The following is a 22,997-nucleotide window of genomic DNA, read 5'->3' as shown; positions in this document are numbered from 1 at the left end:
TTTTGTGCTTATACATCTTGTCTTCTGTATATCATATTACTGTCATGATGGTTTGTAGCAACGACTTCCAAAGCTATTAGTTCAGAAAATTGGAATGCATAGATCTCTTATCATTGTTGTCTATACATCATATATTTTACATGTAGTGCATAGACCCAGACAATGCACGTTATTTTTCCAATATTGAGCATGCAATCATAAAAATTTACCTGATTCAGTTGAAGACAATAATAAAACTGTTGTCAAGACAGCTGTTATTTGATCACCAGTGGATGCTTCTTTAGTAAAAGTAGCATTTTTCTTCAGTAACTAAAATTGTTTCAGCCCAAGAAACTTAAAGGTGAAGGTCATGAAGATAATTTAAATTTCTCTGACTTTAACATTATAAAAAACGGTAAGTCTAGAGTATATTCGAAATGATATCGAATTAATTCAATAAAACGTTTGACGAAAGGTAATTTTGCAAAGGAAGCATTTAAAAGATCAAGATCTTTCAACATGAGCCTGCAAAAGGTAAACAAGACTGTAATTTGTAAAATTACACGAAATTTTACTCGAATTATTTGTCGACACGGTGTATCATGTGTATTGCAAGTGTTTTGAATTAGTAAAAATGACACTTATAAGCTGTCATTGCTGTTATTTGTAATAAACGACATAAACACCTTCATACGTGGTGACCTTGACATATTTGTCAATAACTTGTAAAAAAAGGTTTTAAACACGAATTTTTAAATGAATCTTTATCTTAGGAAACCAGAATTTGTTTTATCAAAGCAAAACAATCTTTGTGATATAGATTAAAGTTTAGAAATAGTGATTCCCAACCAACAGTTCTAGCTGCTAAATGTGGGTGTGTCACACACAACATTTTGATTGGTCATCAGTTTTGCATTCATCTTCTGAACATGTGCTTAGTACTACTAAAACTAGAAATTTACTTATGCTTTTTTATGGATGATTTGAAAAATATGAAATTTATTATAGAGACGGCAACCAAAACTAGGTTAAAACAAAAAAACATCTTCAGGGTGCAATCAATCTATAGTTTTTTCTATGACCTCACAGTCTGAGGGGGGGTCTCATTGGGGGTTCTGATCCCGGATCCTTCTTACGGTACTGTTTTGTCAGATTCCCATATCCTGCTTATACTATGTATTGTAGTATCCAGATTAACCCGGGAACTCACATCATACACATCCGCAACTCTTATTATTATACGTTACGTTGCTACAGCATTATTTGTATATTGTTTTGAGACAGCCATTATTAAATTACTATCTAAAGAAGCTAGTCTTAGATGTTTCATGTATGTATTCTCATTTTTTTTTTCAATTCGTGGCCCACTAGACATCATTTCACATTTTCACAACACAATAATTCGACTTTCACTTGTCACGCTTACAAAAAATATGCAATCCTGCGTCATGCTTAGACCTCAATGAGACCCACTCTGAGGGACCATGCATAATTGACCCTTAGTTGTGGACTGATTAATAAAGATACTTGTATAAAACTAGATATCACTGGAATCAGAATGTTAAAATTGAGAAAGGAAATGGGAAATGTGTCAAAGCGACAACAACCCAACCATAGAGCAGACAACAGCTGAAGGCCACCAATGTGTCTTCAATGTAGTGAGAAACTCCTTCACCCGTAGGTGTCCTTCAGCTGGCCCCTTAAAAAATATGTATACTAGTACAGTGATAATGGACGTCATTATAAACTCCGAATTATACACAAGAAACTAAAATTAAAAATTATACAAGACTAACAAAGGCCAGAGGCTCCTGACTTGGGACTGGTGCAAAATTGCAGTGGGGTTAAACATGTTTATGAGATTCTCTAGTTTATAATGAAATAAAAAAAATGTGTACTTTTAATATATTAAAAAAAATCCTTTCAATGAACATGGGGGAAAAAAGGTCTAATTTGAACATAAAAAAACTTGAAACCAGGTCATGTGCACACCCATGAAGACATGATCCATGCACATTTTACATAATCAAAACTGTATGAAATTTGTAGGTTTTTACCTCAGCCTTTAAAAAAAATCTTGTTTCAGGATATGGTCTTCTGCTCCGAAAGAGCTACAGTCGGCTGCAAATACTTACTTACTTACTTACTTATCCTCTTTGCTCCGATCTGAGCATAAGGTCAACACAAGTCCTCGCCACTCTGTTCTGTTCTTTGCCATTGTTTCTGCCTCTCCCCATGTCATCTTTAGGTCTTTTAATTCATTCTCTATTGTCCTCCGCCATGTTGTTTTGGGACGTCCTCTTGGTCTCTTTCCCTGTGGTGTCCATCTAAGGGCTGTTTTTGTTATGCTTGAGTTTTCCTTTCTCAAAACATGTCCAAGCCACCGGAAGCGCTTCTGTGTTATCTCGTCGATTATACATGACGACTCTGTCATTTTTAGTAGGTTGGTGTTCGAGATGGTATTAGGCCAAAATATTCTGCAGATTTGTCGGAGGCAGCTGTGGTGAAATGAAGAAAGTGCCCTCATATCTGCTTTCGTAACTCTCCAACATTCACTTCCATACAAAAGAACAGGTTTTACGTTGCTATTGTATAATTTGATTTTTGTTTTTCGGCTGTATTGCTTTGATCTCCAGATGTTCCTTAGTTTTTGAAATGATGTTCTTGCTTTTGCCAATCTGTTTTTGATGTCCTTTTGTGTAGAATCTTTAGTGCTGATGACTGTGCCCAAATAAATAAATTTATCAACTTTTTGAATTTCATTTCCATCAACCTCTAGTTTTCTTTGAGATGAGGTGTTTAATCTCATTTCCTCTGTTTTCTGTGTGTTGAGTTGGAGTCCGGTTTGGCTTGCGAAATGGCTGAGTCTGTTGGTCTTTTCTTGCATATGATCATGCCGAGATGATAATAAGGCAATATCATCTGCAAAATCTAGGTCTTCCAGTGTTGTAAACATAGACCATGTTATTCCTCTTTTCTCGTCATTTGTGGTTTTTCTCATTACCCAATCGATTGCAACTAGGAATAGGATAGGAGAGATGATGCATCCTTGTCTTACCCCGGAGTCCACTGCAAACCATTCTGTCTCTTTGTTGTCTAATAAGACAGAACATTCAAATTTTGTGTATAAGCAAATAAGTTTTCAATTTTCACTGCTAAAAAAACAGGATGTTTACAGTGTTGTCTCCCCTCAAAACATGTATATTTAATATAATTTTTTGAATTATTTCTATCATTCAACCTGTTTTAATTTAAAGCTAATTAACTTATTTTTACAATCAATTATACAAAAAACATGATACTTTTTCATCAATTGAGTAAATAAACAAGGGTTTCCTTCCATGATTATTTTAAGGGGGGATAGGACTTTTATCGGGACACCGCAATCAGGTGTTTTTAAGCTCTGGATTTTGGGATTGACCCTTTCGGGATCCAGGAATTCTTTTTTTCGGATTTCGAGATGTCCGTATTTACTTTAATTAAACTTCGGGACCTCAGGATTTCGTGTTTTTAAGCCCTGGATTTCGGGATCAGGACCCCTCCTATCCCCCCTCTATTTTAGTTGGGGAATAACATCTTCCAAGCTTCTGGTCTTTTATACAAAACTGTTTATAGCACCCTCATGTCATTACAGTAGAGAGGGGCAGGACTTTTTTCTGGACGTCGGGATCGGGTGTTTATAATCCTGGTACCTGTGATAACTATTTAAGCTCAGGATTTCGAGATTGGTCCTTTCGAGATCTGGGATTTTTTTTCTTCTGAATTTTGGGATGTCAGGATTTTTTTATTTTTTTTCATTTGGGACCTCAGGATCATGTTTTTAAGCCCAGGATTTCCGGATCAGGACAACTCTGTCCTCCCCCCTCAGTAGAAATTAAGCCTTAAATTTACAGAGGGTGGTATTGCCGAACAAAGATAGAATTTCTTGTCAAATGCATTAACGGTAATTTTAAGTTTGTTTCAAAAAAATGTACACATCTCTTAGATTATAATTTTTTTTTACTGATTTTGACAAATCAGGTTAAATATTTTCCGTAAATATTGGTAACAATATTTATTTGAAACCTCTAATGAATCACGATTAGGATATTTTGACAAATCATGGTAACTTTTAACCAATTTGATGCTAACAGTCGCAGAAAATGACTGTTACAAGGCTGATGATAAAGGTAATTGCTACCCTCTTTATACATGTTACAGTCTTTTCCGTCGGACATCAAAACGTCATTTTTCAGCTATAGTTAGTGTCACATTGTTTTAACCATATCACTACTTGTCAAAAAAACCTAAGTGTGATTCATCAGAGCTCTCAAATAATTGTCCATTACTGTTATTTTTGGAAAAATTTAACAATGATAAGTCAAAATCAGTGGACATTTTTTATCATTCTATAAAAAAACTATATGTTTAATCATCCACTTAAAGTTACTGTTAACTTCATTTGTCCAGATTTTTAACTGTTATTCTTCATGAAGGTACCCTCATAAGAACTCTGTGTCATGTGTTTTTGTAAGTCTACATTAATTACATGTAATTGGATGGCAGGCAGATCTTTGAAAGCTAAACTGTAACACAGGATTGTTTTTTGGAATTACAAGCATGTTAAGAAAATTAGTAAAACAGCATGTTTTCAAATGGATTTATTATAGGGATCATTGTTACAATTAGTTATTGTGGCTTTATTATTATTCATTGGATACCAATGCAAGGATTTTCGGCGCTCCCTTGACACCATTTGTGAGTATGGTCTTGAGGAAACGATGATAGTCTGTCAGAAGGGGACCATAAATGGCTGACCTGTGTTAAGAGAGAGCCATTACACGTTGCACGTTAAAGACACCCTTGTAGATTTCGAAAAAGAGCAGGCTAATGCCGCTACAAGGCAGCACTCGCACCCGCAAAGTGGAAAGGAATCAATATAAGTTGCAAAACTTGTTTCCCAATCCACTATAATTAAATATGTTTAAACTAAGGTTTTAGTGGGTACTGGGGAACCACAAATTTAAATGTTCAATGTCTTACAAATGTTCTAATGGAATGTATTTAGACTTTGCCATAATTAATTGTCCACAAAAATGAAACTTTTTCTCAATAAAAGAAAAAAGGTGTCCTATGCCCAGAAAATATATTAATCCACAATATAGGAATCATTGTTATGATTTATAATATAGCAGTAATTATGTTTGTATTTGAAAAAAGTAAAATCACAAAAATACTGAAGTCCTTGGAAAAAGTCCCTGATCAAATAGAAAAATCAAAAGCTCAAACACATCAAACTAATGGATAACAACTGTCATATTCCTGACTTGGTATGAACCTTATCTCTTTAAAATATTGAATTCACTTCATTATAATTCTTACTTCGGCTGATTGTTGATCTTTGTGTTGTAGGATAAGTTACAGTATATGTCAGGATTTGGTAATGAATTTACCAGTGAAGATCCCAGATGTCTAGGTGCTCTACCACAAGGACAGGTATTGTATTGGTTGTTGTATGCTGGACTACTGGTCAGTGACTATAAGTTTGAATTTTTGATGGAGCTACATGTACAATGTATTTCAATAGGTCAGAGGAATGTATCACCTTGGAAATTTTTTCACCTGGGCATGCGGTATGAGTGCCAATGAGACAACTCTTTAATCCTAGTCACACTTTGTAAAAGAAAAACCATTATAGGTGAAAGTATAGTCTTCAACATGGAGTCTCGGCTCATACCAAGCTATAAAGGCCCCAAAAAAATTACTACTGGTATGTGTCAAACCATTCAAAATGGAAAACCAACGGTTTAATCTATATAAAAAACAGAAACAGTTATGAAGCACATCCATAAACATCTACTGAACATCAAAAACCTGACTAAGGACAGGTGCAAACAAATGCGTTTAAACATTTTAATAAGTACCAACCTATTGAAAATTGTGAGATGCAGACAGTGAAATCAGCATTAGATTTGCCAAATTTGAATTTTCATTGAGAGATGCCGAAAATGGAATCAGTATCAGCTTTGCCAAATTTTAACTATAGTTAACTTGCAGTCAAATTTCATCAGAGACTTAATTAATATATATATCTTATTTTAATTGTATATTTTTCAGAATAACCCACAGAAATGTAAATATGGACTGTATGCTGAACAGCTATCTGGTACTGCCTTCACTGCACCAAGGGAAAGTAATGAAAGGAGCTGGCTTTACCGTATCAGACCTTCTGTGAAACATAATCCATTCAAACCAATTGATAATGGTCTGTTTACTAATGATTGGGACAAAGTTAAACCAAACCCAAACCAGGTAAGTTAAAAAATCTTCTTAGATTCTACCAATGTAATTGAAATTAAAACTCTGCGCTTGCTCACTTTTGTATGCTTTCACAGCAACCAAGCGTAAACATTGAGCTCATCGTGTGAGTTAATGGTTTAAGCATATTGTAGCTTCAATAGACATTCAAAAAGACTGTAAAAGCAATGGCCAACAGTCAAGTAAAGTTTGGTTTGATACTTTCAAGTAGCCAATCTAATTAAAATTAAATCCTTTAATTGCTCCTGTTCTGATATGTCGCGCATCAAGGATCTAACGAAACTCGATAGACAGGTCAAATCTGGTGACCTTTCGAGCCAACCAATCAGAAATTGTCTCCCAATATCTTTGGCATTTTTAGTTCTTTCGACTTTTCCGGTTGTAATCTATAGAATCTGAGCGAACTCGAATGGAAATATTGGAAAATGGATGCGCCCAGTGATGCGCCACATATCAGAACAAGGATTTAATTTTAATTAGATTGTCAAGTATTTGTTTTACTGGTTTAACATGCTAATGATTAAGAAGATTCTCATATGATGTCTTTAAAACACTGTAAATTTTCAAAATTTTGCAACATTTTCATGATTTAAAAATTGCTCTGGATAGGTTTTGCAAAAAATAAAGAATCACATTTATATTTTGACAGCATATTTCGAGGTTGTTTGTTTCCTGTAATTACTATGATTAATATCTCCTATTGTTTTCCCCATGCTTGTGTTGATAAAATATTCACTTTTTTCTGGTTCAAGTGTTAAGTAAAAGTTTGGCTCATAATGATTATCAATTATTTTAATGCAATAATGGAATTCTCATGTTTTCATATATTAGACTCCAATCTTAATTGACTAGGATTGTCAGTTTTCCTATTGAAGGTTGGTGGTTTTCCCATGGCACTCCCACTTCCTCTACCAATAAAAACTGGCTGCCACAAAATAGCCTAAAAGTTGATTTTGAGGTGGTAGACCTTTGTTCAGGGAGATAACTCTTAAAATCATCAGTACGTTTGTGTCAACCATTTTCATAAATATATTCTAAGCTTCTAGGTTACATAGATTATTTCCAATCTGTTTCAGGTAAATGCTTAAAAAAACATTGATGAAACTTGACTTTAACAAACACATAACTGATTTAAAGAGTTGTCTCTCTGAACAAAGGTCTACCACCTTAAAATAGCATAAAAAAACACAAACAATCAATCAATCTTCATACATAAAATATTTTTCTGAAGAAGTGAAACAATTGTATATTTTCATTCTAATCCAGTTACTTATAAAACTATTTCAGATGAGATGGAAACCATTCGATATAACAAAAGCAAGCCAGAAGAAAGTGGATTTTGTTCAGGTTGGTATTAAACCTTTGCAAATTATTTTTTTACGTTATCTTATTATTCGCAAGAAAATTACATTTATGAGTTAAGAAAACTGGATTATTGAATCCAACACTAAACAAATAACAAAGCATTTATAGTAAAGATCTGAAATCAGCTCAATGAAATAATTGAGAAGTTTAATACTATTAACCAATTATTTAAAATAAAATTATTTTTACAGAGTTATCTCCCTGTATTGTTATGTACCATCTTAAACTGTCTAAATGATGATTTTACTTAAAAATATAACAGTACATGTACCACCAACTAAAGTAATGTTATGAACTAGACAATTGATTTGCTATAGAAGCTTTTATTATAGATTGAAATTTTAGAGCGTTAGATGCAATTTGTATAATCCCTTCTTTGGTGTGTGTTATGTTTTTAATAATGGAATAAGTTATAAGAGGGAAGTATTGCCCATTACTGTCAGGCATCATTTTTCCGCTCTGTTAGCGTCAAATTTATTAAAAGTAAGAGGTCTCAAACAAGTATCGTTACCGTTATTATTGGAAAAAATTTAATGTGAATTATCAAAATCAGCCATTTTTTAATCATCTATAAGAAATTGTACATTTTATCGTCATGCACCCAAAATTACTGTTTACGTCATTTGGCAAGTATTTATTGTTATGTGTCATAGAGATACACCCATTACTACCCTCTTTTAACCTATCATCATCATCTATGAGAGTAGTAATGCCCTTTACTGTCAGGTGTCAAACGGTCATTTTCGGCTACCGTTAGCGTCAAATTAGTTAAAATTTTACCGTGATTTGTCAAAATATCCTTATTATGATTCATCAGATGTCTCAAATAACTATCATTCTGGTCATTTTTGGAGAAAAAAATAACTGGATTTGTCAAAATCAGTAGATTAGTTTAATGTCACATTTTATCGTCATGCACCAAAAATGACCGTTAACGTCATTTGGCAAGAATTTTTACTGTTATTCGTCATAAAGGTACCCCCATTACTACCCTCATCTATCAATGATCTGTTTACAGGGTATGGCTACAATTTGTGGAGCCGGAGACACCAGAGGAAGACATGGACTGGGCATATATATCTACACCTGTAACACATCAATGGAAAATAAGTAAGTAATAAAATTGAGAAAGGAAATGGGGAAGATGTTAAAGAGACAATAACCTGACCAGATAACAGCGAAAGTCAACCAATGTGTCTTCAAGATAGTGAGAAAATCCCATACCGGAAGTCAGGCTTCAGCTGGCTCCTAAATAAAAATGTGAACTGGTTCAGAGAACATGAACGTCATACTAAACTCCCACAACATATAAATGAAATGAAAAATTTACATACCCTCTAATTTACATTCCATTCACCATGAATAAATTGATTTGAATGATGAAAATCGAATTTACTACAGTGAATCCATTTACATAGAAGTATTATCAGTTATCAGAAAAATATTCAAGTATTGGCATTTACGTAAAAAAAAAAGACGATGATAGTTCAGCTATTCATATGGTCATACAAAAGCAGTGATATGATAACAATTTGATGCAGAAAAAAAACCTGATGAAATTAAGATTTCATTCCAAAATCCATAACAAAAATACATCCTTTGAAAGGGTTACTGCGTCAGGAAATTTGACATAATGACACTTTTCCTGTTTTATCAAAGCTAATTGCTCTTTTTAGAACAAGAGAAAGGATAGAATATTATTTATTACTTCTATGTAAATTCAGATGTAATTGTCTCTTATCCTCAGAGGGCTAAGGTGTCAGATATGAGAATCTTATGTCTAATGCTTATTAATAGTTATCTCAATATTAATGCAAGACCGTAATTCTATTGTAAGACAAAACTACTTAATTAACTTTTCCGCTATAGTTAATTGTTACTAACAAAAACTAAGGTTTTAATACAGAGGATTCATTTATTTTCATAGGTACTATTAATCGTGAAATGGGGTCAACTTGCAAATTTGACAAGAGATTAGATTTTTTGTGATTTTGCTCTAGTCAGCAGATATTTCTATGGAACATTTATGACTCGTTAAAGATTTAAGTTCTTGGTTTCCTTTACCAACAAAATCCATGATAATTAGTGTCCAACGAATAATTAATAAATCACAGTATGACATGTACCTGATGGATACAACTGAAACTTTCCATATAGCTGTTCTCACAGTCCTCTCCACATCTAATTTTGCCATAACAGCTTGGAAATTGTTTTACTCTGCAGTCCGTAAAAAGTTTGTTTTGATAAAGTATGTCTTCCACTTCAATATTTAATTGTCATTTTATGAACAAAAGGCGACCCATAACCAAAAACAAGTAAATTGTGAATATATGCTGGGTAAGAAACAATGTAGATAAGACATGATGTATGTATAACTCTTTTAAAGAAATGTTTTATTAAGTACCTGTAACGTAATTCTAATAAATGTTATCTAAGATAAAGATTTGATTGTAAATGAATGAACTCATTTAATTTTTAGGTGTTTCTACAGTTCAGATGGAGATCTTCTGATAGGTATGTTTATCACCCTGATATTTAAACTGTGACCTTGGTGACCGTGTGACAAGTTTTTGCATTTTCCCCTTTCATGCCGAATCCTTATATAGTTAGTATGTCAAATCAATACACTATTATTGTCTTTATACTGCAATCTAGAAAAAACCTTTTCAATTGTTGTTGATAAATTATGTGTTATTTGTTATTTATATGATTTAAATATTGGGAAAAATCCCCCTTTAAAAAGGCCTCAAATCTTGCTGAGAAATATACAACACAACATGCACAATGAAATGTACATTACCTGTTAAAATCAATTGATGTTGAATTTGAGTATAGACTAAAATATCAACAATCAGCATAAAACATAATCATTTATCGGTTTAAAAAAAAAATATTAACAAAAGAAATATTTTTTTCCAACAGTTGTTAAAGAAATAAGTTTGAGTTGTTCCATGCTACAGGTTGAAAGGGGTCCTCATGAATATTTAAATAGAGTTCCGGCTCTACAATTTAAATACTTACGAGGGAAAGTGGTGTCAGATCAGTGACTGTATATGACATAGAAATATACATTCAAATAGAACGAGTGTATTATAAATAATAATTTGTGTATCACGTTCAGCTATTGAAATACATGGTTATGATATTTTGATGGTCTAACCTATTTCTATTTTTCAGTACCACAACAAGGAGGACTTTTGATTACAACAGAGTTTGGAAAAATGCAAGTTGATCCAAATGAAATTTGTGTTATTCAGGTATGTTTGAAAAATATCATTTCAATTCAATGTCATTTTTTTTAAATTGTAAAATCTTTGTCACATTTTTTAAAATTTTTATAACGATATTTTTCAAATAAAAAAAATACAGGCATATAGATCAACTCTATTTAAAATGTATAAAACAGAGTATTCAGAATATCTGATAAAAATGAGAAAAAAAAGAGAGAAGAAAACATCCTTAGTTAAGTGAGAAATAATTTGTAAATTGTTGAAATAGTAGTTTTATATGATTTTAGCAACATGTATTGTAATTGTTTACACATTCTGCAAGGAATAAGGTAACATGTTTTACATGTTTTTCAGCAAGGAATAAGGTTTAGTGTTTCAGTGTCAGGAGAAACAAGAGGCTATATGATGGAAGTATTTGATGGACATTTTACACTTCCTAATCTAGGACCAATAGGTAAATCTTTAAGGACAATCGAAAATGTGATCTTGTTAACAAAATTGTAAATATACTTCAAGGAAAATTACTTTAAAAATTGCAAATAGATGTCAGTGTTGATATTTACTCATTCTATAACATTTTTTTATATGTTGATTATAAAATTATTGTAAATGAAATTAAACCAGTCAGTAGATTAAAACAATAGGAGGAAATAGATTAGGAAGAGGCTTTGAAAGAATAGATAAACCAAACTTGATCAACAATTTAACTAATCTAATTTTGTGATATATATATATATTTTTATTTATATCAACTGTGATTTTTTACAATTGATTTTTATAGTTTGTTCTTATGTTGTGCTGTTACACTGTCCTAGATTAAGGAAAAGTTTGGCAGCAGCAAACATGTTTAACTGTGCCACATTCTTTAAGTGCCTGCCCCAAGTCAGGAGTCCGTAATACAATGGATGTTGTTTGTTGCCTTGCCCATACTTGTTTTTTTGTTAATAGGTGCCAATGGCTTAGCCAATCCTAGAGATTTTTTGACACCCACAGCCTGCTATGAAGACAAAGATTGTGATTATACAGTTACTAGTAAATTTCAAGGTCACCTTTTCTCAGCAAAACAGGTGAGGCAACCATTGGCTAGCTAGACAATAACATCGGCCATTTATAAAAATATTGGCATTAAGACCATCTAAATATTATCTTGCTAACTTACAGAATAATTTGGATATACTATTTTTTTATTGTCAACATAAATAAAACTCAACTTCTAGACATAGTTTAATGAAATAATAAAGTGGTATCATATCCTAAGTATTTTAAGATGTTGGAAAAAACTTCTCATATTTTACAGTGTCATTGTCATATGTTATTTTTGACCCCTGGAAAGTGACCCTAGAGTCAATATACCTGATGGAAATTTGATTCCTGTAGTCAAATTCTTCTCATTGTAGCTTGAACCCATCTATTAAAAAATGAACTTGCTTTGATCTTTGTTACTGTAAACCATTGCTTAATGCTGACTGTATCATTTTTTCACAATTTAATTTTATAAAAAAAGAAGTTTTTTGATTACACTAAGATTTTCTTTAGGAAATGTCTTGTTATTGTAAGCTTTTAATGTATTTTTTCTTCTCGTTTTTCAGGGCCATTCTCCATTTGATGTTGTAGCCTGGCATGGAAACTATGCACCATATAAATACAATCTGGATAATTTCTGTACTATGAATACAGTGTCATTTGACCATGTGGTAAGTTTTTGTTACCTTAGAAACAAATACTTATCTTGAACACCTATTCTGCTATATGGATGTGAAATATGGGGTTACGAAAACCTAGATATACTAGAAAGACTTCAAACTAAATTTTTTAAGCTACTTTTACATCTTAAGCCATCTACTCAAAACCACTTCATTTATGGAGAACTGGGTCGGTATCCCCTAGAAATAGATATAAAAACTAGAATTGTATCTTATTGGACAAAGTTAATTACCGGTAAAGAAAGTAAGCTCGCTGCTGTAATGTTTAGATACCTTTTCAAGTTAGCACAAGAAACCACATTTCGATCGCGGTCGTTAGACAAGATGAAAAGTATTCTAGACAATAGTGGATTCTCTTACTTATGGTCATTCCAAAACACATTACCTAACATTAAATCGATAATTAAACAAAGACTAGAAGATCAGTTTACACAGTCATGGTCAGGAAAGGTAAACGATTCGCCTAAAGCCCTGAATTATCGCCTATACAAGACATCACACAATTTTGAACACTAACTTAACGTACTTGATGATAAAGATGTAATAACAATGTCACGGTTTAGGACAATGAACCATAAACTGCCGATTGAAAATGGTAGATGGCAAAACATTCCCCGAGAACAAAGAAAGTGTCCGTTGTGCAGAGTTGCTATAGGTGACGAATACCACTATGTAATGGAATGCGGCAGTCTCTTGACAGATAGAACACTACTTATTGATAAGAAATATCTAACGAACTGTAATGCTTTAAAATTTAATGCTATTATGAACCAAAAACAGAAATCTAAACTTTGAAAATTGTGCCAATTTATTAGAATTATAAATGACAAACTGGATTCTCTCTGATGTTAACCTGTCGGCTATACTGATCATATCGTTGTAAAAAAACTCATATTTAATGCTTCCTCAACAAATGTACATATATGCAATGTAATGTAAACTAATGTGTTTTTCTGTATACCTTTGTCCAACTTAGGTGATACCAGAATAAAAATGATATATTGGAAGGGGAGACAATTCAGATTTCCTTTTTCCAAAACACTTCTTGGCCATTGTGGCTTCATTAGTATTGAAACATTGTAGTATTATTGAAATACCTACTGTAAATTCAGAAATTATTGCATGCATTTATTATTGCGTTTTTGTCAATTTAGAGAAAAATGCAATTTTGATTTTTGCAATATGAAGAAAAATCCTAATTTAGACAAAAATGCAATTTTGATTTTTGCAATATGAAGAAAAATTCTATTTAAATCATATTAAAAATTTCAAAATGCGAGTTTAAATTATGCAGTTATACCCCAGTCGCATTTTTCGCATTGATAAAAACAACGCAATAATTTCTGAATTTACAGTATTTTGTTTTTGATTTCAATGGTATCAGTAAACCATAAATTTAAAGTTCAATGAAATACTGTATAAACATTAATTTTCGTGGGGTTAAAATTTCATGGTTTTGTATCCAAAAGTAAGTTCGCGGGGATTAATTTTCGTGGTTTTTAAGTTTAGAAAAAAATTATACAAATGTCACTTTATAATTGACAATACTCAATAAAACTGATGTGAACTTTTGCCGTTGGGAAAAATCAATAATTGCATTTCATAGTAACAGTGAGCACTAATCAAGTGTTGTAACCTGCATACGCTAATTGGCTGTTACACACCTTTGATGTTTTATTCAAGGACAATGATTGTGTGATAAATGTATTACGACTTGAGGGCATTACAGACACATTAGACTGTTAAATGACATTGATTGACAGTTCTTGATCATTATTAATTACTGTACAAACAAAGGATTAGGATTATCATCTGACTTAAAGAAAACCTTTGAATATCGATGTCTAATCAATTAACCTATTTATTTAATTGTCTGCATTTATGTTCATCAATTATATAATGTCAATAAGATTTAGTCAGATCATAAAATAATGTAAATCTACAGTTAAATTTTCGTTGGGGTTTTAATTTCGTGGATACTTCTTATCCACGAAATAAACGAAATTAAATCCCCCACGAAAATTTGTGCTTTTACAGTACATATTTACTACAAGTTTCGAGTCTATGCATTCATTTGCAAAGTTAAAACACCCAAGATTAACAATAGTCATTTTTACTTTTCAATATACTTTAAAATCATAAACTATTGCTCACATTTATTATTTTGATTTTGTCATTTTGGACTAAAATGACTTTTAAGCTATTTTAATTTTTGTGATATTGAGAAAATCCTGTTCAATTTAATAAAAATTTCAAAATGCGAGATTAAATTATTGCGATTTTAACCCTGTTGCATTTTTTGCAGTAATGAAAACATTTCAATAATTTCTGAATTTGAAGTAAATGAAATGTTAGTTTAATTATTATACAGATGTTTGTTATTACATGTAAATATAGACAATATCACTTTTTTTTCAGGACCCTTCAGTATTTACAGTTTTAACATGCCAGTCATTAAAACCAGGGACTGCTATAGCAGACTTTGTGATTTTCCCTCCAAGATGGAGTGTAGCACAGAACACATTTAGACCACCCTATTACCATAGTAAGTAGTATAAACAATTTTCATTGTTTTAAGTTTTCAAGTTTTATTGAGAAATGTCTCTTAAATCCATCATTTCTACATAGGTAAATGCCTGTACCAAGTCAGACATATGCCAGTTGTTTTCCATTAGTTTGATGTGTTTTGAGTTTTTGATTTTGCCATTTGATAAGAGATTTTCAGTTCTCATAGAAAAAAGCATCTGATAAACATTTCAACTTTGGTGGACTTGTCTCATTTGCAATCAATCATAACACATCTCCTTATTATTTATATGGTATAGTTTAAAGAAGCAGATATTTGACAGAGCTATTTTTTCAATACATGACGTATGAGTATTATAAGGCACTAAGAAAGCAAAATGTTTTTGTAAAAGCTTATAGTACCATTTTGTGCTTCAATATTTGATCATATCATGAATAAAATTTAAAATGTAGATATGTTGTGGAAATTTTGAACTTTTTGTAGATTTTGTATAATTTTCTTTCAGGAAACTGTATGAGTGAGTTTATGGGACTTATACTTGGTAAATATGAAGCAAAGGTATGTTATTAGCAAACAAATAAAATTGAGAATGGAAATAGGGAATGCATCAAAGAGACAACAACTCGACCATAGAACAGACAACAGCAGAAGGTCACCAATAGGTCTTCAATGCAGCGAGAAATTCCCGCACACGGAGGCGTACTTCAGCTGGTGGCCCCTAAACAAATATATATACTAGTTCAGTCATAATGAACGCCACACTAAACTCTAAATTATACACAAGAAACTAAAATTAAAAATAATACAAGACTAACAAAGGCCAGAGGCTCCTGACTTGGAACAGGCACAAAAATGTGGTGTGGTTAAACATGCTTATGAGATCTCAACCCTCCCCCTATACCTCTGCCAATGTAGAAAAGTAAACGCATAACAATACACACATTAAAATTCAGTTCAAAGAATGTATATCGTGTTAAAAACTTATAGATTTTAACTTTGATACTCTCTCAACAATCCCATCAAAAGTTTGATTGGTTGTTGGTTGCTTTTTGTCTGCATGTTCAGGACGATCAAACAATAATAGACAATATTTTTGATGACTACAAATTATTTAAGGTGGTACCTAACACTACCGGGAGATAACTCTGTAAAATCAGCTAAACGTTTTAATTACGTTGTGTTGTTAAGGGAATATTAAGCTTTTCAATGATCAAAATAAGTGTTTGTCAAACTGCTATATAACCAGTGTAATTTTTCCGATAAAACGGTTGGTTCAAATTTTTTGAAATTTTTATATTTTTGTAAAAGGGTCAAAGTAAATAATTTGTCAAAATTTTAAGAAAATTAAACGAGCCAAATTAATTTTTGTTAAAGTGGTGGGTACCACCTTAAGGTATTTTAAACTCTTCGATATGTATCTGTATATAGAAATGATAAGATGTGGTATGATTGCCAATGAGACAACTCTCCAAGATACCAAATAACACACTATAGGTATGTGAACAATCTTCAACAATGAGTAACATTCAGACTGCATATCCATTGTTAGCCTTACTTTTGTTACAAGCATGTTGACTGCAAACAAACTCTGTATATATTTGTTTAGGGGCCAGCTGAAGGACGCCTCCGGGTGCGGGAATTCTCGTTGCATTGAAGACCTGTTGATGACCTTCTGCTGTTGTCTGCTCTATGGACGGGTTGTTTTCTCTTTGGCACATTCTCCATTTCCATTCTCAATTTTATTATCTGCTATTTATTGGTTTTAAGATTATCTCCTTGCTTCCATATTTTATAAGCAGCAATGTGACAAATATGCATTTCTTTTTATTTACAAAACCAATGGGATGTTCTTGCATACATTAGTGACAATGCTTTAGAAAATGACATGATTATTTTGTAGGAGGAAGGATTTAGTCCTGGAGGTGCTACGTTACACAGTATGATGACACCACATGGTCCTGATGCTGAGTGTTTTGAGAATGCATCCAATGCTGATTTAAAACCTCAACGAGTAGCAGATGGAACTATGGTATGATTAAAACATAGAACGTTATGTTTAAATTCAATTGTATGTGTCTTTTAAAGTAAAACCTTTTTTTTTCCCTGGTGGTCCTGTTAGAAAATCTGCTACTAAGTCCCTAATCTGTTTAATAATTTCTGTTGCACATAACCAAAACTGTGTCAGTCTTTAATAAAATGTAATTTTTATGTTAATGGTCAAAACCTATAGACCACCACTTTTGGAGAACTCTGATTGGTATGAGGTTTATAAGTCAATGAGATCTGAATCATACAACAAAAATTAATAGTTATAGTTTGTTCTTCATACCTCAGCAGCCATACTCATACGAAATCCAGAAGAAAGATTTCAGGGGCTAATCCAGCCATTTTTAAAAAGGGTGTTCCAAAGCAGGATAAAGGGGTGTTCCAACCATATGTTCCCATTCAAAAGCATTAATCATCAATAAAAGGGGGTTTCAGCGTCTCTGAACCCTCCCTCTGAATCCCCCACAGACCCACTGGGCATGAGTATTTAACAATAGCATTAATTCCTTGAAAGACCTTGTTATTCGAGATTTATATCCCTTTACACACCCCTCAGAAGAGTTGTTGCAAGGGTTCTAAATGTTTGGTAAAAGCTATATTTTCAGACAAGATTTATTTGTAAAATTAATAGTTATTGTAAATTCAAAAATTATTGCATGCACTTATTATTGCTATTTTGTCATTTAGACTAAAATGCTATTTTATTTTTTGTAATATTGAGAAAAATTCTATTTAATTCTGACATATAAAATAATTCATAATAAGAGTTTAAATTATTGCGATTAAAAACCAGTTGCATTTTTCGCAATATTGAAAACATGGCAATAATTTATTTTTATTTTTCAGGCTTTCATGTTCGAGTCATCATTAAGTATGGCTGTGACTGAGTGGGGAAATAAGACCAAAGTAGATGAGAAATATTATGAATGCTGGCAGCCATTGAAAAAACATTTTATGATAGCAGAAAATGATACAAATTCAGGTATGCTTTTTTAATGCTAAACTATTTGTTTAATATTGTTTATTCAGTTCAATGAGTTCATACTTTATAGGTCAATTGGCCCATAGTGTTTTATTTTTTAGAGATTGCCACCTCCACCACTTGACATCATTGTTTGTCTGTACCTTTTTTTGACAAAATATTTACTTTTACATAGTTATCTCCCTGAAGTGCCATGTACCAACTTAAGTGAAATCTTTAACTTTAGAACAAAATGACAACTGTCACACTTAAAATACAGGTTGAGTGGTAGGTTTACTTATAAGGAATAATTTTTGAAAGGGAGAATATATATAGATGGACTGGACTACTAGTATCTATTATAGTGGTAAACTAAATCCAGGACTTCAATGTAGAAAGGAGAAAATATTTGGAATTTGAATTTAATGCTATTCTTGTTGGTTAAAAAGCATTGCCGGTGTTATATTCATGTTTATTATTCAGATAAAATATTGTTAAGTCATTTTGTACAAATATTTATCTCATGCTGCTCACATTTAATGTTATATTTATTCATTTCTGTTTTCCTTATTTAATACAATTAATGATATAAGCTGTTGTGTTCCTCTAAAACAGCCCTTTTACAATTAAAATTTTCAATTGACCTTTTGCTAGTTTTGAATTATTGCACTACCTCTTTGTGTTTCAGTAAAAAAAATAAAAAATTCTGTTGTACCAGTAATTTATTTAGAGGCCTCAGAGACTGAGTGGTCTAAGTATTCAAACTACTGTATCACTAGCCTGTCAACACTGAGGCTGTGAGTTCAAATCCTGCACGTCACAGGTTCATTAAATTCCAACCTTAATTGAAAAGGATTGCCAGCTTTCCTACTGAAGGTCGGTGGTTCTCACCAGCCGCTACAGCTTCCTCCACCAATAAAAACTGACTGCCATCAAATAGCAGTACATGTATAGTGTTGAAAGTGGTGTTATACACCAATCAATCAATCAATCGATGTACAAGTTATTTTTATGTGTTGCAGTTAATATTGTTATGGCCCTTCTACCATGGTTGGGGCCATTATGTTTTCGAGTCTGTTTGTCCATCCTGAATTAGGATAAGAAATAGGGTCTTGTCCTAAGGACACAAGATTCATTCTTTTTCTTAAATAAATATGCAAATCTTAAAGATATAGTATTGCAATCTTTAGCTATTTCAGTAAATGACATGTGTATTGTCTGCAGCTAATATTATAAGCTTATTTTCATTTGAATTATTTGCAGAAATAATTTTTTTTTATTTCTCTTATAAAATTGAAATATACCCTTTATGATAAACAAGTACATGCCATATGGCATATCTGGAGAATAATTTTTTTTGTAAACACTTACCAGTTTACTAAGTCAGCTAGGAACTCAATTTTATCAAACATAAATCAAAACTGTTATTTGTTCAACAGATTTAAGTTTTGTATCTTTTAATGGTGCTTATTATTTTATTTTTAGATGGTGCATCCAAAGCTAAAAAGAAGAAAGCAAAATAGACTTCATCGCAGAGGAGATATATTCTATGCAGATTGATATTTTTACTTACATTTATTGTTGCATCATCACAGCTTCTATTTGTTGATCTCTTGTTTTTTTAAGTTTATTATTTACATTCACAGTGCATATGATTATTTGAGTGTGTACATAGCTCAAAGAATTTTAGTTTGCCTCTTTCATGCTAAGAATTTCTACTTATTTCGATAGTAGCTGTGACTGTACGATTTTTATTTATCAAAATGTAAAACAGGTAAAACCAATAAAGTATTCCATAAATAGAAGCATTTGATATGTCTAGTCATTTTGTACATACCAATATAATTAAAAGAATACATTTCGTAATATGCAGAATGACGAAACGTTTCATTATTTTTTTCAACAATTTTTATATTTTAGGAAGAATGTCTTGTTTTTTTATTTTACAAAATTATCTGATTATTTTGTTCATTTTGTTGATGTATTTAAGTCAGAAAATGTTAATACTTCAGTCTCAGTATTTATTTATTTGTGTGTACTTGTTTCGAAATAAAAAACTTTTATTTCTGACTTCTTAATACATGTATGTATTTAGCGTACAAAAATGATAAAATATTCTTAGTTAATTTTGTACACCATTGCATGGATGATTATTTTCTATTTATTCAGAACGATCTGATGAAAAAAATCATGTTCTTGATGAAATTCTTCTGAATTCAATTTTATATGTATAAATACCTTCGGTAATGAGTACTTTATTTGATTAAATACTCATATTAGTATTCCTGCTGATGACAATGTTTATAGGCTTTGTTTTGAATTTAAATGTGCATGTTTGAAAAGAATTAAGAATGTGTTGTGCATAATGTTGTTGGTGATTATGATCAAATGCATGGTTTTTTTTTATATATAAAACTTACATTGGGGCTTCATAGACACTACTGTAAATTCAGATATTATTGCATGCATACATTTATTATTGTGATTTTATCAATAACGACTACATGTATGTTGTGATTTAAATTTTTTGTGATTTTGAGAAAAATCCTGTTGGATTCATACTTTAAATTTTTGCAATAATTAAAACATCATAATAATTTCTGAATTTACAGTATTATATGAGAATTTTGATATTTGAAAAGTCTAAATGAATTGTAAATATTACTTATTTATGTGACATTTTAAGTTTGGTGATGATATATAAGGAGAAAGTATGTGCTTTAATGGGTTATATACACATTTGGCCTGTACATCTGATCTCAATGATATTTTTGGCTTCCGTATTCAAAAACAATGGTTGTGTTTTTTCTAAATGATGGAAAGGTATCCATTACATACGTTATTTTCTAAAGCATTGAATGAATTCCAGTTAATGCTATTGACCATTCCAATTATAATATTTAATAGAAAGATTTTGAAGGTTGTGGTAGCAAATCACTTCATAATTTAAATTCTTTCACTAATTTGTAATATCCACATGTACATCAACTTTATTATTCTATTAGCATAATCTTTTGATTTCTATATTAAAATATGTGCATTGCATCCCTCATCTACAATGGGACAGGATGAGAAAGAGGGTAGGCTTAAATTCTGTATTCTTTAAATTATTTAGGTCACTTTTCTCTATTCTCTATTTAATCCAGTTCATCAAGATTTTATAACACTATATTTTACTTGTAAAAGCACAGACATTCTTTCTTGATTTTTATTATCTGATTCATGAATTTTGTTGGAGTTTTCAATAGAATAAACATTTATTTTACCATTTCTATATTTAGAATAATCATAGAAAGTTTGTAAAGAGAAAGTACAGTAATTATTTTATTCAAGACCAACATCTATATAAAGTGATATTTTGAGCTTTTTAATCTATTTTTATCCCTATTTCATATTCTTACTTTTATTCATATGCTTATTATTGTATACTTAAGAAAGGGTGCAATATTTAAGGAATAACTGTAATATTTTTTCTGTCTATGAAGAAATAACATAAAAAAATTGGTGCACACTAAATAACGCGCGTAGCGGGTTATTTAACAGTGTGCACCACATTTTTTATGTTATTTCGAATAGACAGAAAAAATATTACAGTAGAAAACCATGAAGAAACGTTGATTACGTCACTTATACATGACTAAATTATATATATGGGCTCATAACAAAATAACGTCAGCCAATCAGAAGACGCGTTACATCCAAAATTAAATTATATAACAGTATACTTTATGAATCATTTTTTTTCTTCTTTATTTGTCGCTTTGATTTGTTTTCTGAAACACTAGCATAAATAATCTGCTACACTTAATGTCTTTTAATATTTCTTATACATCTCACTGCTTTTATACATAACTTATATATTGTCACAAAATTTTCTTACACAGCTTTTATGTAATGGTTTGTTGGGGTTCCGTTAGCCTTATGTCGAAGAAGTATATCTAGTGTGATCACTAGCAGGTCAACAGTAAGGCAGCTAAATTGGTTGTAAGTCTTAACCATATATTTCAATATTTCAAACTAACTATTTTTCATAAGACATTTATTAGGCGTCTCTTGTAAATATAAAAATAACACAAATATACACTGATTATTGTTCATCAATTTAAAAAAAATAACACAAAAACATAAATCTCATTGGAACCATATATAGGTATCCTTATATAGATAAGTCTGAGATTACTAACATTCTAGTCTTATTGCTGTCATGTATTACATATATCTATCAATGTCATGGTGTTGTGAGGATAGTAATTGTACCTGTGTACATGGGGTCTCATTGGGAGGTTTGGTCTGATCTCAAATTTTGCTAAAACTGTTTTGTCAGAATCCAGTATCCTGCTAATAATTTCACTTGTCCTGCTCAACTTCGTTTCCTATTTTCATGCAAAATAATTTGATTTCCATGTGTCATGCACATAAAAAAAGACGGCCAATCCTACAACACGCTTTATAGACCCCAATGAGACTCGCAGTACAAAATTACATAATGTATAAAAATGCATTTGCTGTACAATCAATAAAATTTTTACGTAACTTTTGAGTTTTATCTGAAGCCTTCTTGTACCATAGTACAGTCAAGTAATGTGGATTCATTAACATTAACATATTAACTCATAGATACAATGTATTTGATTTTTGGTTTTGCCAAAGTCTCCATATAAGCCTATAGAAAATTTATACCTAGTAAAAAATTGGTGGTTTAACCATACCCAAGAAATCCATGAAAATTGGTATATCCTACAAATAGTAATGAATTCACAATATTTTTAAAAGATTAAAATGACCAAATTTCAACGAACAGAAGCCATGATGGGCCCTAAGTGATGGCATTAGCATGAATGACATTTTTGGTCAGATGAGCTGAATAAATATTTATCTTAAATTCAGTA

General features: G+C 31.5%; 1 protein-coding gene across 2 annotated transcripts; it reads left to right on the top strand.

The window, feature by feature from the left end:
* The first annotated feature begins 413 nt into the window (after positions 1-413).
* Positions 414-22,641, top strand: LOC139492167 (homogentisate 1,2-dioxygenase-like). 2 transcript variants are annotated; one of them, XR_011656709.1, is made up of 16 exons: positions 427-513; positions 5,371-5,454; positions 6,076-6,270; positions 7,564-7,623; positions 8,660-8,751; positions 10,121-10,155; positions 10,819-10,898; positions 11,226-11,325; positions 11,820-11,938; positions 12,461-12,565; positions 14,993-15,119; positions 15,607-15,659; positions 17,002-17,130; positions 17,994-18,129; positions 19,594-21,569; positions 21,829-22,641. XR_011656709.1 is itself a non-coding variant. In XM_071280319.1 (15 exons), the coding sequence occupies exons 1-15, from the start codon at positions 499-501 to the stop codon at positions 19,629-19,631; spliced, it is 1,368 nt and encodes a 455-aa protein (XP_071136420.1). In that variant the 5' UTR covers positions 414-498; the 3' UTR covers positions 19,632-22,641. The 2 variants fall into 2 exon arrangements, 1 of the variants encoding a protein (XP_071136420.1); XM_071280319.1 differs by having other exon boundaries at positions 414-513; positions 19,594-22,641.
* Positions 22,642-22,997: the final 356 nt, after the last annotated feature.

The sequence above is a fragment of the Mytilus edulis genome, chromosome 10, assembly GCF_963676685.1.
Source record: "Mytilus edulis chromosome 10, xbMytEdul2.2, whole genome shotgun sequence".
In the NCBI taxonomy this organism is placed as follows: Eukaryota; Metazoa; Mollusca; class Bivalvia; order Mytilida; family Mytilidae; genus Mytilus; species Mytilus edulis.
Note: the sequence above shows the minus strand (reverse complement) of the source record. Positions and strands in the feature narration are given on the sequence as shown.